This window comes from Stomoxys calcitrans, chromosome 1 (genome assembly GCF_963082655.1).
Source record: "Stomoxys calcitrans chromosome 1, idStoCalc2.1, whole genome shotgun sequence".
Taxonomy (NCBI): domain Eukaryota; kingdom Metazoa; phylum Arthropoda; class Insecta; order Diptera; family Muscidae; genus Stomoxys; species Stomoxys calcitrans.
The window spans coordinates 122,804,165-122,817,377 of NC_081552.1; the positions used below are offsets into that span (position 1 = coordinate 122,804,165).

The 13,213-nt window shown below is 38.0% G+C and overlaps 1 protein-coding gene across 6 annotated transcripts in view; it reads right to left on the reverse strand.

Moving 5' to 3' along the window:
• Positions 1 to 13,213, reverse strand: part of LOC106091696 (muscle calcium channel subunit alpha-1) — a 479,054-nt gene that overhangs the window by 336,218 nt on the left and 129,623 nt on the right. For all 6 annotated transcript variants that reach the window (XM_059370822.1, XM_059370821.1, XM_059370825.1 and 3 more), the window contains one exon: positions 3,197 to 3,716. In XM_059370822.1, coding sequence (XP_059226805.1) covers positions 3,197 to 3,716 — 520 coding nt within the window. The remainder of the gene's footprint in view (positions 1 to 3,196; positions 3,717 to 13,213) is intronic.

Sequence of the window (13,213 nt, forward strand, 5' to 3'; positions counted from 1 at the left end):
ATGTCAATTAAACCATCTCATGAAAAATTTTGTAGAGATCGGACCAAAATTATGGCTCCTACAGTCTTAAAAGGCCATATCGAAAAATGAATGAAAAATATACATGGGAGCTATATCTAAATCTGAAAATGGAACTTTGCACACATATGAGGACAATGAATAAAACGCTCCATGACAAATTTTGTAAAGATCGGATAAAAATTGTGCCTGCTATAGCCTTAAAAGACCATATCGGATGAAAGATATATATGCGAGCTATATATAAATCTGATCCGATTATGATGAAATTTTGCACATATATTGGGACGTCACAAAAAGCACTTCGTGCCAAATTTTGTAAAGATCGGACCAAAATTGTGCCTTTTACCGCCTTAATAGGTAAAATCGGACGAAAGTTATATATGGGAGCTATATTTAAATCTGAACCGATTTAGATGAAATTTTGCACACATATTGGGACGTCAGAAAAAGCATTTCGTGCCAAATTTGGTAGAGATCGCTCCAAAATTGTGGCTCCTACAGCTTTAAAAGGGCATATCGGATGAAAGATATATATGGAAGCTATATCTAAACCTGAACCGATTTCAATAAAATTTTGCAAGCATTTTGGGTCGTTAAAAAAACACTTCGCGCCAAATTTCGTAAGGATCGGACCAAGATTGTGGATTTTACAGCTTTAAAAGGGCACATCGGATGAAAGATATATATGGCAGCTATATCTAAATCCGGACCATTGTTTTCAAAATCAATAGCGTTCGTTCTTGGACAAAAAAAGACACTTATGCAAAATTTTGTGAAAATCGGACAACAAATGCGACCTGTACCTTAATTACAAGAATACATGGACAGACAGACGGACATAGCTAAATAGAATCAGGAAGTGATTCTAAGCTGATCCGTATACTTATAATTGGGTCTGCTCTTCTCTTTCTTAGTGTTGCAAACAAATGCACAAATCTATAATACCCTGTACCACAGTGGTGGTGTAGGGTATAAAAAGGGGGCAGCAGATGTCCCAAATGTGACTGTATTTAATTGGTACAAATTGAGAGCATTCAAGTCATCGTATCTCCATAACACCAGTTGATAATCAATCAACCATAAATTTTCTGTACATTTTATATACAGGGTGGCTGATGAATATTGCTACAATGATGAATATTGCTACATTTTTTTTTCGGTGTATGGAATACATTTTTCTTTTATTCATGTTAAATTAAATTATTAAATTAATTATTAAATTATTATTAATTAAATTAATTAATTAATTAATTAAATTAATTATTAAATTATTATTATTAAATAGAAAAAAAGTTATTACATTTTTTTTTGGTAGCGGCTTTCATCAGCCACCCTGTATGTCAACGCATAGAACGAATTTGTTTAAGCTGAAAGCTAGCATGGTTATTATTAACTCTTGGTGAATTGTTGGCCCAACCATTAATATGTCACCCAAAGAGAGATTTGACGACGATTTTGCCGAAGCATCGAACACGACTCTCAGTTTAGTGGACGTTCCTAATTTGTCAACCGCAGCCGTACTTGAACTCTATTATTCTCATAGACAATTGTATTTGCCTTGTAATGAGTTTCGCATTGTTCTTTTTCTTCCGTCATTTTCGAGTTATTGTTTTAAAATTCAAGTTCGTCGACTTTCGAAGTTACATTGCAAGACGACATTTTTGCAGAAACATTTGTATCCAATACCCCACAAACCACCCAACCAAACACCGTATTTTTATGGTGGGTAGTCCGTTGCCTAGAATTATTGTAAAGGGTGATTTTTTTGAGGTTAGGATTTTCATGCATTAGTATTTGACAGATCACGTGGGATTTCAGACATGGTGTCAAAGAGAAAGATGCTCAGTATGCTTTGACATTTCATCATGAATAGACTTACTAACGAGCAACGCTTGCAAATCATTGAATTTTATTACCAAAATCAGTGTTCGGTTCGAAATGTGTTCATTCACCGTAACGTTGCGTCCAACAGCATCTTTGAAAAAATACGGTCCAATGATTCCACCAGCGTACAAACCACACCAAACAGTGCATTTTTCGGGATGCATGGGCAGTTCTTGAACGGCTTCTGGTTGCTCTTTACTCCAAATGCGGCAATTTTGCTTATTTACGTAGCCATTCAACCAGAAATGAGCCTCATCGCTGAACGGTGTCTTCTTTTCTTTCATTTCCTACTTAATATAAATTTGGCGGCCGCGAATTTGTAGTGGTCCAATTAAACCAAGCTTACCTTGCTTTCGAGAAAACCGTAAAATATTAGCTAACAATCCTAACCAGAAGCTTTCCTTACTCTCGAGAAAACCATAAAATATAAGCCAACAATCTACACAAAACCAATTATTTCAAATATATTAAATAACAAGTAAAAAGGCGTTAAGTTCGGCCGGGCCGAATTGGACCAAATACGGCACGGACATTGGGAGGTCTAATAAGTATAAGTCACTGTTCAATTTTGTAGAACAAATTATTGTATGAACTTTGAATAGATCATTAAGTTATCCATTATATATTTCCCAGTTGTACCTTCATGCCAAATTTCAGACCACTAGCTCCATCTGTAATGAAAGTACTAAACGGTACCAATTACGGTACTAAATGTACGTTTACTCCTGTTACCAATACTATTTTTCCATTTTTTTTCTTTTTACCCTCATCCTTTTGCACCAGATGTCTTTTAAGTAAAATTTCAAAACTCTATCTCTATCCATCCGATCAGTGCACACATTTCGTACCTTTTTTTTAGTACCTTAACATGCAAGTTTCCAAAAAGTCTTATAGTCACCCAATTATGGTTGCAAAAGAGTTCCTAAGATTCTAAGTTCCAAAGTTCAGAACTCTAGCTCAATTAACAAAGAAAGTATCAAATATTACAAACTGCTTTTTAGTACCTAAACGTACGAGTATCACCAAATCCACACTTGTCCCGTGCCTATGACCCAAAACCAACATTCATGTAAAATTTCATAATTTTAGCTTTAGCCATTTGGGCTGGGAGATGATCAGTCAGTCCGTCAGCAATCAGTCAATCACGCAACTCCAGACAGATTTAGAATTCCCTTATATATGTAAAATCCCTTATGAAAAGGACCGGAATTTTTAAACTGGCTGTTGCATAAAAGCTTATTCGTAATTTTGAATGAAATATAAGGTTTAAAGTTAAAGTTTTGAACATTACCTTGGAATTGATCTAACCAAATTGGTTGCATATAGTGTTCTGTAGCTAATACACCGGTATTGAGAAATACTAATACAATAATAAGCCAGTAGAAGGCCTGTGACTTTACCGCCCTTCGGCAAGCTCTGCGTAAACGACGATTAACACGTTCTGCAGCTTTTTTCTTTATCCGAAACCATGACTCGGTTTGCTGAGTCTCATGTTCGTGGTCTTTTAAGTTCTCGGTGGATTCTAGTTCACTGGCATTCTTTGTTTGACAATCTGTTATTATCTGGCCATCAGAATCGGGTTCAATATCCTCCGCCTGGGTAATCCAATCCAAATAGCCTCGCAGGTCTTCTTCTATTTGCTGCTTCTCTCGGAGCTTTTGGAAATCTCCACGATTTTTTGCCTTTGTTCTTTCTTTGGAGAACTCACCGGACAACACACCAAGAATTAGGTTCATGACGAAAAAAGCACCCAATATAACCATAGAGACAAAATATATCCATTCCCAACTTGATCCCATTGCGTCTTGAATCTGAAAACAGAGAAAATTTACACTCATACAACAAATTCTGCTGATTGTAGCAAACACTGTCTGCTGGCTGTTAGTAGTTAATTTTAATGCTATTACAGCAGTCCTGTATTACAGCAGTTCTGTAATAGCTAAATATTTGCACAGTGGTATGACTGTTGTTAGCTGAAAACGACTGCTGCTCAATTACTGATTGACTTGTTGGTAGTAACATAAATAAAATAAATTATATTTTAATTTTATTCCGATCCTGACCAGAAAAAAATACCTAAAATAATCAAAACTCATGATCGGTTACATGAACCCCGCAAGTGGAGGGGGTGGGGTGCTATTGGGCTCGAGACGAGAAACGCCAGATCTGGGAGATGGGTGCACCGATCGAAATTTTGTATGCTACCTCATGGTACCCCAAAGACACAAAATTGGTATACAATTTTGGGGTCAAATAACCTGGTATCGCCCCATCCCAAAACCCACCCAAACGGACATGTTTACCGATTGGGACATTATGACTATCAAATGAAAGTATTTATGAGTAGAGTACAGGGGGACCCACGAAAAACCCTCCAACAGGACAACTTCACCGCTTTAGTCAATATGGTTATCAAATGAAAGGTATTTAAAAGTAGAGTACAAGTCTGACATAAAAATTAATTCCTTGGTGTCTGAGGGGACTCCTCACCTCCCAAACCCCCCCAGCAGGGCACATTTACCAATTGGGACAATATGGGTATCAAATGAAAGTTATATAAAAGAGAGTCACCTGATATAAAAATGTATTCCCTGGTGTCTGAGGCGCCTCCCCACCTCAAAAACCCCCAGCAGGGCACATTTACCAATTGGGACAATATGGATATCAAATGAAAGGTATTTAAAAGTAGAGTAAGAATCTCATATAAAGATGTATTCCTTTGTGTCTGAGGCGCCTCTTCACCCCCAACTCCTCAACAGGACATATTTACCGATAAGGAAAACATGGGTATCAAGGTAAGGTATTTAGAAGTTGAGTGAAAACTCCCCAAAACGAAGTTGGAAGTTGACTACGAATAAGGTATACAAATTTGCCAGAGTCTGGGCCAGCCCACCGACTTAGCACCCTTCAATAGGAGTTCGAATCTAATGTTGATGTAAGGATCCAAGTAGCTGGGTCACGTCTTACCATTCAGCAGGACATGTTGATCGCGACAATAAAGGACTCAAATAAATTGTTTTTGGGTGTTACCGCCCCTCTCCTTCCAATATTAACAGCACATACTGTCAGGTAAGACGGCTGAGAACATATTGTACACAATGTACAAAGGACGTGTCAGAGGGCAATCCTCCCTCCTCCTCCTTATCCTAATTTTTATAAACGCCAGATCTTGGAGAAACCTAACAAATGGCTCTCGTAAACCTAACAAATATATATATAGACCAATCAGGACAATATGGGACACAAATGAAAGGTATCCGCAAACGGATAGGAATTTAACAGAGTCCCATATTGTACCGATAGATATCCATGTCCGTTTGAGGGGTTTTTGAAGTGGTTTAAGGAATTTAATTTAAATCCTACTTACCATTCAAATGTGTACTCTACTCCCAATTACTTTTCATTGAGCCTATATTGCCGCAATCGCATTTCACATTTCATGGAAGGGAGTTCTAGAGACGTATGGAGTAGACAAAACAAGTAAGAGCGTACTAAGTTCGGCCGGTCCGAATCTTATATACGCGTGGATCGAATTTGTCGAGTTCTTTGCGCGGTGTCTCTTTTTAGGCAAGCAAAGAATAATGAATAAGAACTTTATGGTATTGTAGCTAGATCAAGTTATAGTCCGATTCGGACCATAGAAGAAGTCACTGTGTAATATTTAAGTCCATTCGGATAAGAATTGCCCTTTTTAGGGGCTCAAGAAGCAAAATCAGAAGATCGGTTTATATTGGAGCTATATCAAGCTATAGATTGATTCAGACCATATTGGGCACGTATGTTGAACACTCGGGACCGAGACCCCCGATATAATTTTGACTAAAGAAAAAATTATATATAATTTATTCTAAACAAAAAATTTCAGTAACATTTTTTGAAATAATAAAATTTCATATATATTATATTCTAAAACGACAACATTGTGCTGATTTGCCGATTTGAACCATACTTGGCACAGTTGTTGGATATCATAACAAAACACGTCGTGCAACATTTCATTCCAATCGGATAAGAATTGCGCACTCTAGAGGCTCAAGAAGTCAAGACCCATGATCGGTTTATATGGCAGCTATATCAAAACATGGACCGATTAGAACCATACTTGGCGCAGTTGTTGGATATCATAACAAAACACGTCGTGCAAAATTTTTTTCGAAACGGATAAGAATTGCTTCCTCTAGAGGCTCAAGAAGTCAAGACCCATGATCGGTTTATATGGCAGCTATATCAAAACATGGACCGATTAGAACCATACTTGGCGCAGTTGTTGGATATCATAACAAAACACGTCGTGCAAAATTTTTTTCGAAACGGATAAGAATTGCTTCCTCTAGAGGCTCAAGAAGTCAAGACCCATGATCGGTTTATATGGCAGCTATATCAAAACATGGACCGATATGGCCCATTTACAATACCAACCGACCTACACTAATAAAAAGGATTTGTGCAAAATTTCAAGCACATAGCTTTACTCCTTCGAAAGTTAGCATGCTTTCGACAGACAGACGGATGGACAGATCGACATAAAATGTCGCGACGATCAAGAATATATATATTTTATGGGGTCTCCGAATATTTCGAGTAGTTACAAACAGAATGACGAAATTAATATACCCCGCATCCTATGGTGGAGCGAATAACAATAATATATATACTTTATGGGGTCTCACACGAATATTTCGAGTAGTTGCAAAGAGAATGCGAAGAGAATCCATTGTAGAAAAGAAAGGGAAGTGGAAACTGCGGAGGATATAGACACATTGGTAAAGCGGATTACGAAGGCCCTGAATGACTCTCAGGTTTAGAGGTTTCACAACTAAGAACTCATCCGTACCGACTTAACTCTGACCATGTTCCTTACCACACGAAGGCGAAATATTTTCGTCAGATTAGTCTGTCATCCTTTATACTGAATACTCTTGAGAGGTTGATAGAATCATATCTTAGGGCAAAGATCGCCTGTCTTAGCTGCAACATGCATATTGTAAAGACAAATCCACTGCAACAGCTCTTCACGACCTAGTTGGTTACATAGAGGGTTCTCTAGCTGTCAAGGAATAATCAATCATGAAGGAGTTGAGGTTCTAGGCATTAATACTACCGTAAGAAAGTTTGTTAATAATTTACTTACTATTACACTATCTGATCGAAAAACATATTGGCAGACGGACGGTTGCCAGTAACCACTTCTACAGAAGCTGTGAGGACGTAGAGGAAGAAGAGACTATTGAACATCTCCTGTGTGTGTATCCCGCATTGACAGTCAGAAGGTGTTCCGCTTTAGGTTCCCATTTCTTTGAGAACTTTTCTGATTTAGTATGACATACGTATGTTGTTGTGGTATCACAATGGACGAAAACGTCTAAGTGTCTGAAAACGTCTAAGTCTGATGACAGACTGCCACTTATGCATTACCAACCTACTACGGCGAATAACAACTTTTTTGAAAATGAGGCTACAAACCAAAGTCAATAAAAGATCAATGTGTAAAGGTATTTGCTTCATTTACGCCTCATACAATTTCCGTATCTGTATATATAAATTATCATACCCTACACCACCACTGTGGTACTGGGTATTATAACTTTGTGTATTTGTTTGCAACGCTAAGAAGGAGGCGAGGCAGACCCATTGATAAGTATACCGATCGGCTTACAATCAATGATTCGGTTTAGCTATGTCCGTCTGTCTGTTCATGTATTCTTGTAATCAAAGTACAGGTCGCTTTTATAGTCCGACTGTCATGATATTTTGCAGAAGTCTCTTTTTTGGTCCAGGGACGAACGGATCAGATTTAAGTAGAGCTCCCATATATATCGTCTATCTAAGGTGGTCTTTGAAGGCCGTAGTCGGCACAACTATGACCCAAACTTTATAAAAATTTGCATGACATATCATCCGACAAACATTCTTCATCCGATATGGCCTTGTAAGGCTTTAGTAGACACAATTTTGGTCCGATCTTTACAAAATTTATTGCATGAGATGTTTTATTTGACATCGCAATACGTTAGCAAAATTTCATTGAAAACTGATCATATATTACATTCGATATGGCTTTTGAAGGCCGAAGTTGCTACAGCTATGGTCTGATTTTTACAAAAATTTGCAAGACATGTTTTATTTGAAGTTCCAATACGTGTGCGAATTTAAAATAAACAAATATATCCGATATGATCTTTGAAGGCTTTAGTAGCCATAATTTTGGTCCAATCTTTACAAAATTTAGCACGATATTTGCAAAAATTTATAAAAATCTAATCAAATTTAGATATAGATCCCATGTATATATTTCATCCAATATGGCCTTTTAAGGCCATAGAAGCTGCAATTTTAGTTCAGTGTGAGTTGTTTTATTTGAAGTCCTAGTACGCATGATCAAAGTCAGTCAGATTTAGATATAGCTCCCATATACATCTTTTATTCTGTAGTAGCCACAATTTAGGTCCTATCGTGAGAAAATCTTACAAGGTTCTATTCAATATTTCAATAGGTATGCAAAATTAAAGACTGACTAGGTTTTATATGGAAACAAAATTTAAATAATTCTTCTCAGACAGCCAGGCAGCCATTAAATCCCTGGAGAACTTATTTCTGAACACAAAACCGCCCTCGACTGTCGCAGATCTCTCACCGAGATGGCTGAAAAGTTCAAAATTCACCTGTTCTGGATGCCAAGCCACAGAGATTTCCCAGGCGATTGTAAAGCGGACGAGCTTGCGAGACTAGGAACAGCCCTACACATTCCAGGGATACTGGAATCTGTGGGTATGCCTCATGTTAGCTAAGTTTTCAGGACTAGGCCCCCAAGACAATGGTCACAAAGAGGGGCTGTGAGCATTCCAAAACTGTGTGGCCTAATCTAGACTTGCAGAGGTCTATCGCTTTGCTGTCACTGGCTAGAACAGACGTCTCAGTCATTGAGTCCGTCATAACAGGTCGTTGTCTAATCGGATAACATGCTGACAGACTGAAGGTTGCCAGCAATGACTTTTGCAGAAGCTGTGAGGACATCGCAGGAGAAGAGACATAAGAACACCTTCTGTTTGTGTATCCCGCACTAGCAGTCAGAAGGAGTTCCACTTTAGGTTCTCATTTCTTTAAGAATCTGTCTGATTTAGGGGATTTGAACATTCGCAAGTTATTCGGATTTAAGGCATTTTCCTTCTGCTGTTCCTGTGGTATTACAATGGACGAAAACGTCTAAGTGAGTCTGATGCCAGACCGCTACTTAAACCTAACCTAGTTATTAAACGTATTGGAAGTCATAATTTTGCGTTAAATGCCCAATTTTTCCTATTTCTAAAAAAGTTAAAAATGTATAAATCAAGAAGTAAAATCGTAACATATAAGCCTATGAGATCTATACTTAAATAAACATGGATGCGGCTCATAGACAATTTTCAATGAACTGCTCTATCAAAAAGGATCTGTGCAAAATTTCACGGAATGCGTGAGGTGTGTGGTTTTCACACGAGGACGTCGGGCAATAAACTGACCATCAGGGCGATAACAACCAAGGCGGTAAGGTCACGAAGAGTCTAGGAGTGTAAGAAGGAGATTAATGCCTTCTCTGAGGATGGCACGATCCGTATCGTTTGGGTGCCGTGCCAAAGCAGGGTAAAACTGAGTATTCTGTGAGGAAAATGGCAAAAAATGAATGTGGCAACACTTGAAACCATTGCCTGTATCATTTGTTTATGTTTTATTGGCTTTAATGGTTCGTTTTTATACCCTCCACCATAGGATGGGGGTATACTAATTTCGTCATTCTGTTTGCAACTTCTCGAAATATTCCTCTGAGACCCCATAACGTATATATATTCTTGATCGTCATGTCATTTTAAGTCGATCTAGCCATGTCCATCCGTCCGTCTGTCTGTCGATTGCACGCAACTTTCGAAGTTCGTTTTTATGTAGCTGCACTATAAACCGATCTTGACTCCTTAAGTCCCTAGAGGGTGCAATTCTTATCCGATTTGGCTGAAATTTTGCATGAGGTGTTTTGTTATGATTTCCAACAACTATGTTAAATGTGGTTCAAATCGGTTCATAACATGATGTAGCTGTCATATAAATCGATCTGGGGTCTTGGCTACTACTGCCTCTATAGGACGCAATTCTAATCCGATTTGGATGACATTTTGCATGAGGTGTTTTGTTATGACTTTCAAAAACTGTGCTGAGTACTATTTAGATCGGCCAATACCTGATATAACCGTCATATAAGCTGATCTTGGTTTCTTGGGCCTCTAAAGATCACAATTCTTATCCGATTTGGCTGAAATTTTGCATGATGTGTTTTGTTATGACTTCCAACAACTGTTTTAATTGGCCCATAACCTGATATAGCTGCCAATCTGGTATCTTGACTTCTTGAGCATCTAGAGGTCGTAATTATTATCCGATTTGGCTGAAATTTTGTACAACGACTTTTTATACAACTTCAACACACATGTCAGTTACGGTCTGAATCGGTCTATAGCCTGATACAGCTCCCATATAAACCGATATTCCTGTTTTACTTCTTGAGCCCCTTAAGGGCGCATTTGTTATTCGAATTGGCTGAAATTTTACACAACGACTTCAACTATGGTCTCCAACATTCAGTTCAATTGTGGTCCGAATCGGACGATAACTTCATATTATAGCTCCAATATCATAGCAATTCTTTCCTTTTATCATATGTTTGCCTAAAAAGAGATATCGGGAAACGAACTCGACAAATGCGATCCATGGCCCGGCCGAACTTAGCACGCTTTTACTTGTTCTTTATTTATTAGCGAAAAAATAAATTAATTAGAGAAAACAATAAGTGCAGATAAAAAACATGTTTTTTGTAAGGAAATCAAAACATTTAATTGCTGTCAAATGCCGCTGATGGAACAATTAAAAATTTCTGCGAATATCCGTAAGCAGAATAGGATATCAACCCTACGGAGGAATGAAAGCGCAGGTCACAGTTTAGTATATAGAGTGCACAACAAGCCGATTACTGGCTTATGTGTATGTCCATAGTGGCATGGGACGGATTAATATCCTTTCAATATACTTATCCTTTCATTAATATCCTTTCATATATTACTTTCAACAAGTAATATATGAACTTACAGGCATTGAAACTGAAATGAAAGCTGTTGAAACAAATCGCTAATTCCAAACTCTTTGGGGGGTCCACATTAGAGTAAGGTGGACATATCTTTATTATACAACACATTTTGTTTCGCATTTCTCTCACCACCCATGCTCTTAATTGCTCAGCTAGACTGAAGAATACAAATTTTATATGGAGATTGCAATTTTAAATTAAATAAAACTTTATTTTTGCAGCAGATGAGAGTTTAACCTTCTTTCTGTTTAGAAAGCAGACGCTCTACACATTCATCCCCATCACTGTTGTTTGAATCTGACACTATTTTCCCCTTTGCTAACAACACAAAGCAAAACATTTTCTAACTCTATTTCATCAAAGATGTTCATGCTTTTTTATTTGGCATGTTCTATTTTTAGACACAATGTCTCACCAATAAAATTAAGTTTATTAAATTGTTCTTAGTTTTGGGCAAGTATTTGTGAACTCAAGAAATGGAAATTAAAATGAACGGTTTAGTTAAATTGAACTAAAAATACAAATTTCTTAAATAGTTCATTTAGTAATAAATTTGATGATAGGATGTAGTGCTTATTGACATTTGTCTTAAATCTTTGGATGTCAAAGTGGGTGGGAAAAACATAAGCCGGAAGCCGTTTCCACATACGAATGGTTCGGGCGAAATAAGAATTCTCTCTATAATGCAATAATCAGGAATAACAAGTAAAAGCGTGCTAAGTTCGGCCGGGCCGAATCTTATATACCCTCCACCATGGATCGCATTTGTCGAGTTGTTTTCCCGGCATCTCTTCTTAGGCTAAAAAGGATATAAGAAAAGAGTTGCTCTGCTATTAAAACGATATCAAGATATGGTCCGGTTCGGACCACAATTAAATTATATGTTGGAGACCTGTGTAAAATTTCAGCCAATTCGTATAAAAATTGCGCCCATTGGGGCTCACGAAGTAAAATAGAGAGAACGATTTATATGGGATCTGTATCGGGCTATAGACCCATTCAGAACATAATAAACACGTTTGTTGATGGTCATAAGAGGATCCGTCGTACAAAATTTCAGGCATATCGGATAATAATTGCGACCTCTAGGGGTCAAGAAGTCAAGATCCCAGATCGGTTTATATGGCAGCTATATCAGGTTATGAACCGATTTGAACCTTATTTGACACAGTTGTTGAAAGTAAAAATAAAATACGTCAAGCAAAATTTCAGCCAAATCGGATAGGAATTGCGACCTCTAGAAGCTCAAGAAGTCAATTCCACAGATCTGTTTATTTGACAGCTATATCATGTTATGGACCGATTTCAACCATACTTGGCACAGTTGTTGGATTTCATGACGAAATACTTCGTGCAAAAACTCATACAAATCGGATAAGGATTGTGCCCTCTAGAGGCTCAAGAAGTCAAGACCCAAGATCGGTTTATATGGCAGCTAAATCAGGTTATGAACCGATTTAAACCATACTTGGCACAGTTGTTGGGTATCATAACAAAACACGTCGTGCGAAATTCCATTCCAATCGGATAAGAATTGCGCACTCTAGAGGCTCAAGAAGTCAAGACCCAAGATCGGTTTATATGGCAGCTATATCAGGTTATGGACCGATTTGAACCATACTTGGCACACTTGTTGGATATCATAACAAACCACGTCGTGCAAAATTTCATTCTGATCGGATAAGAATTGCGCACGCTAGAGGCTCAAGAAGTCAAGACCCAAGATCGGTTTATATGGCAGCTATATCAGGTTATGGACCGATTTAAACCGTACTTGGCACAGTTGTTGGATATCATAACAAAACACGTCGTGCAAAATTTCATTCCGATCGGATAAGAATTACGCACGCTAGAGGCTCAAGAAGGCAAGACCCAAGATCGGTTTATATGGCAGCTATATCAAAACATGGACCGATATGGCCCATTTACAATACCAACCGATCTACACTAATAAAAAGTATTTGTGCAAAATTTCAAGCGGCTAGCTTTACTCCTTCGGAAGTTAGCGTGCTTTCGACAGACAGACGGACGGACGGACGGACGGACGGACGGACCGACAGACGGACGGACATGGCTAGATCGACATAAAATGTCGCGACGATCAAGAATATATATACTTTATGGGGTCTCAGACGAATATTTCGAGTAGTTACAAACAGAATGACGAAATTAGTATACCCCGCATCTTATGGTGGAGGG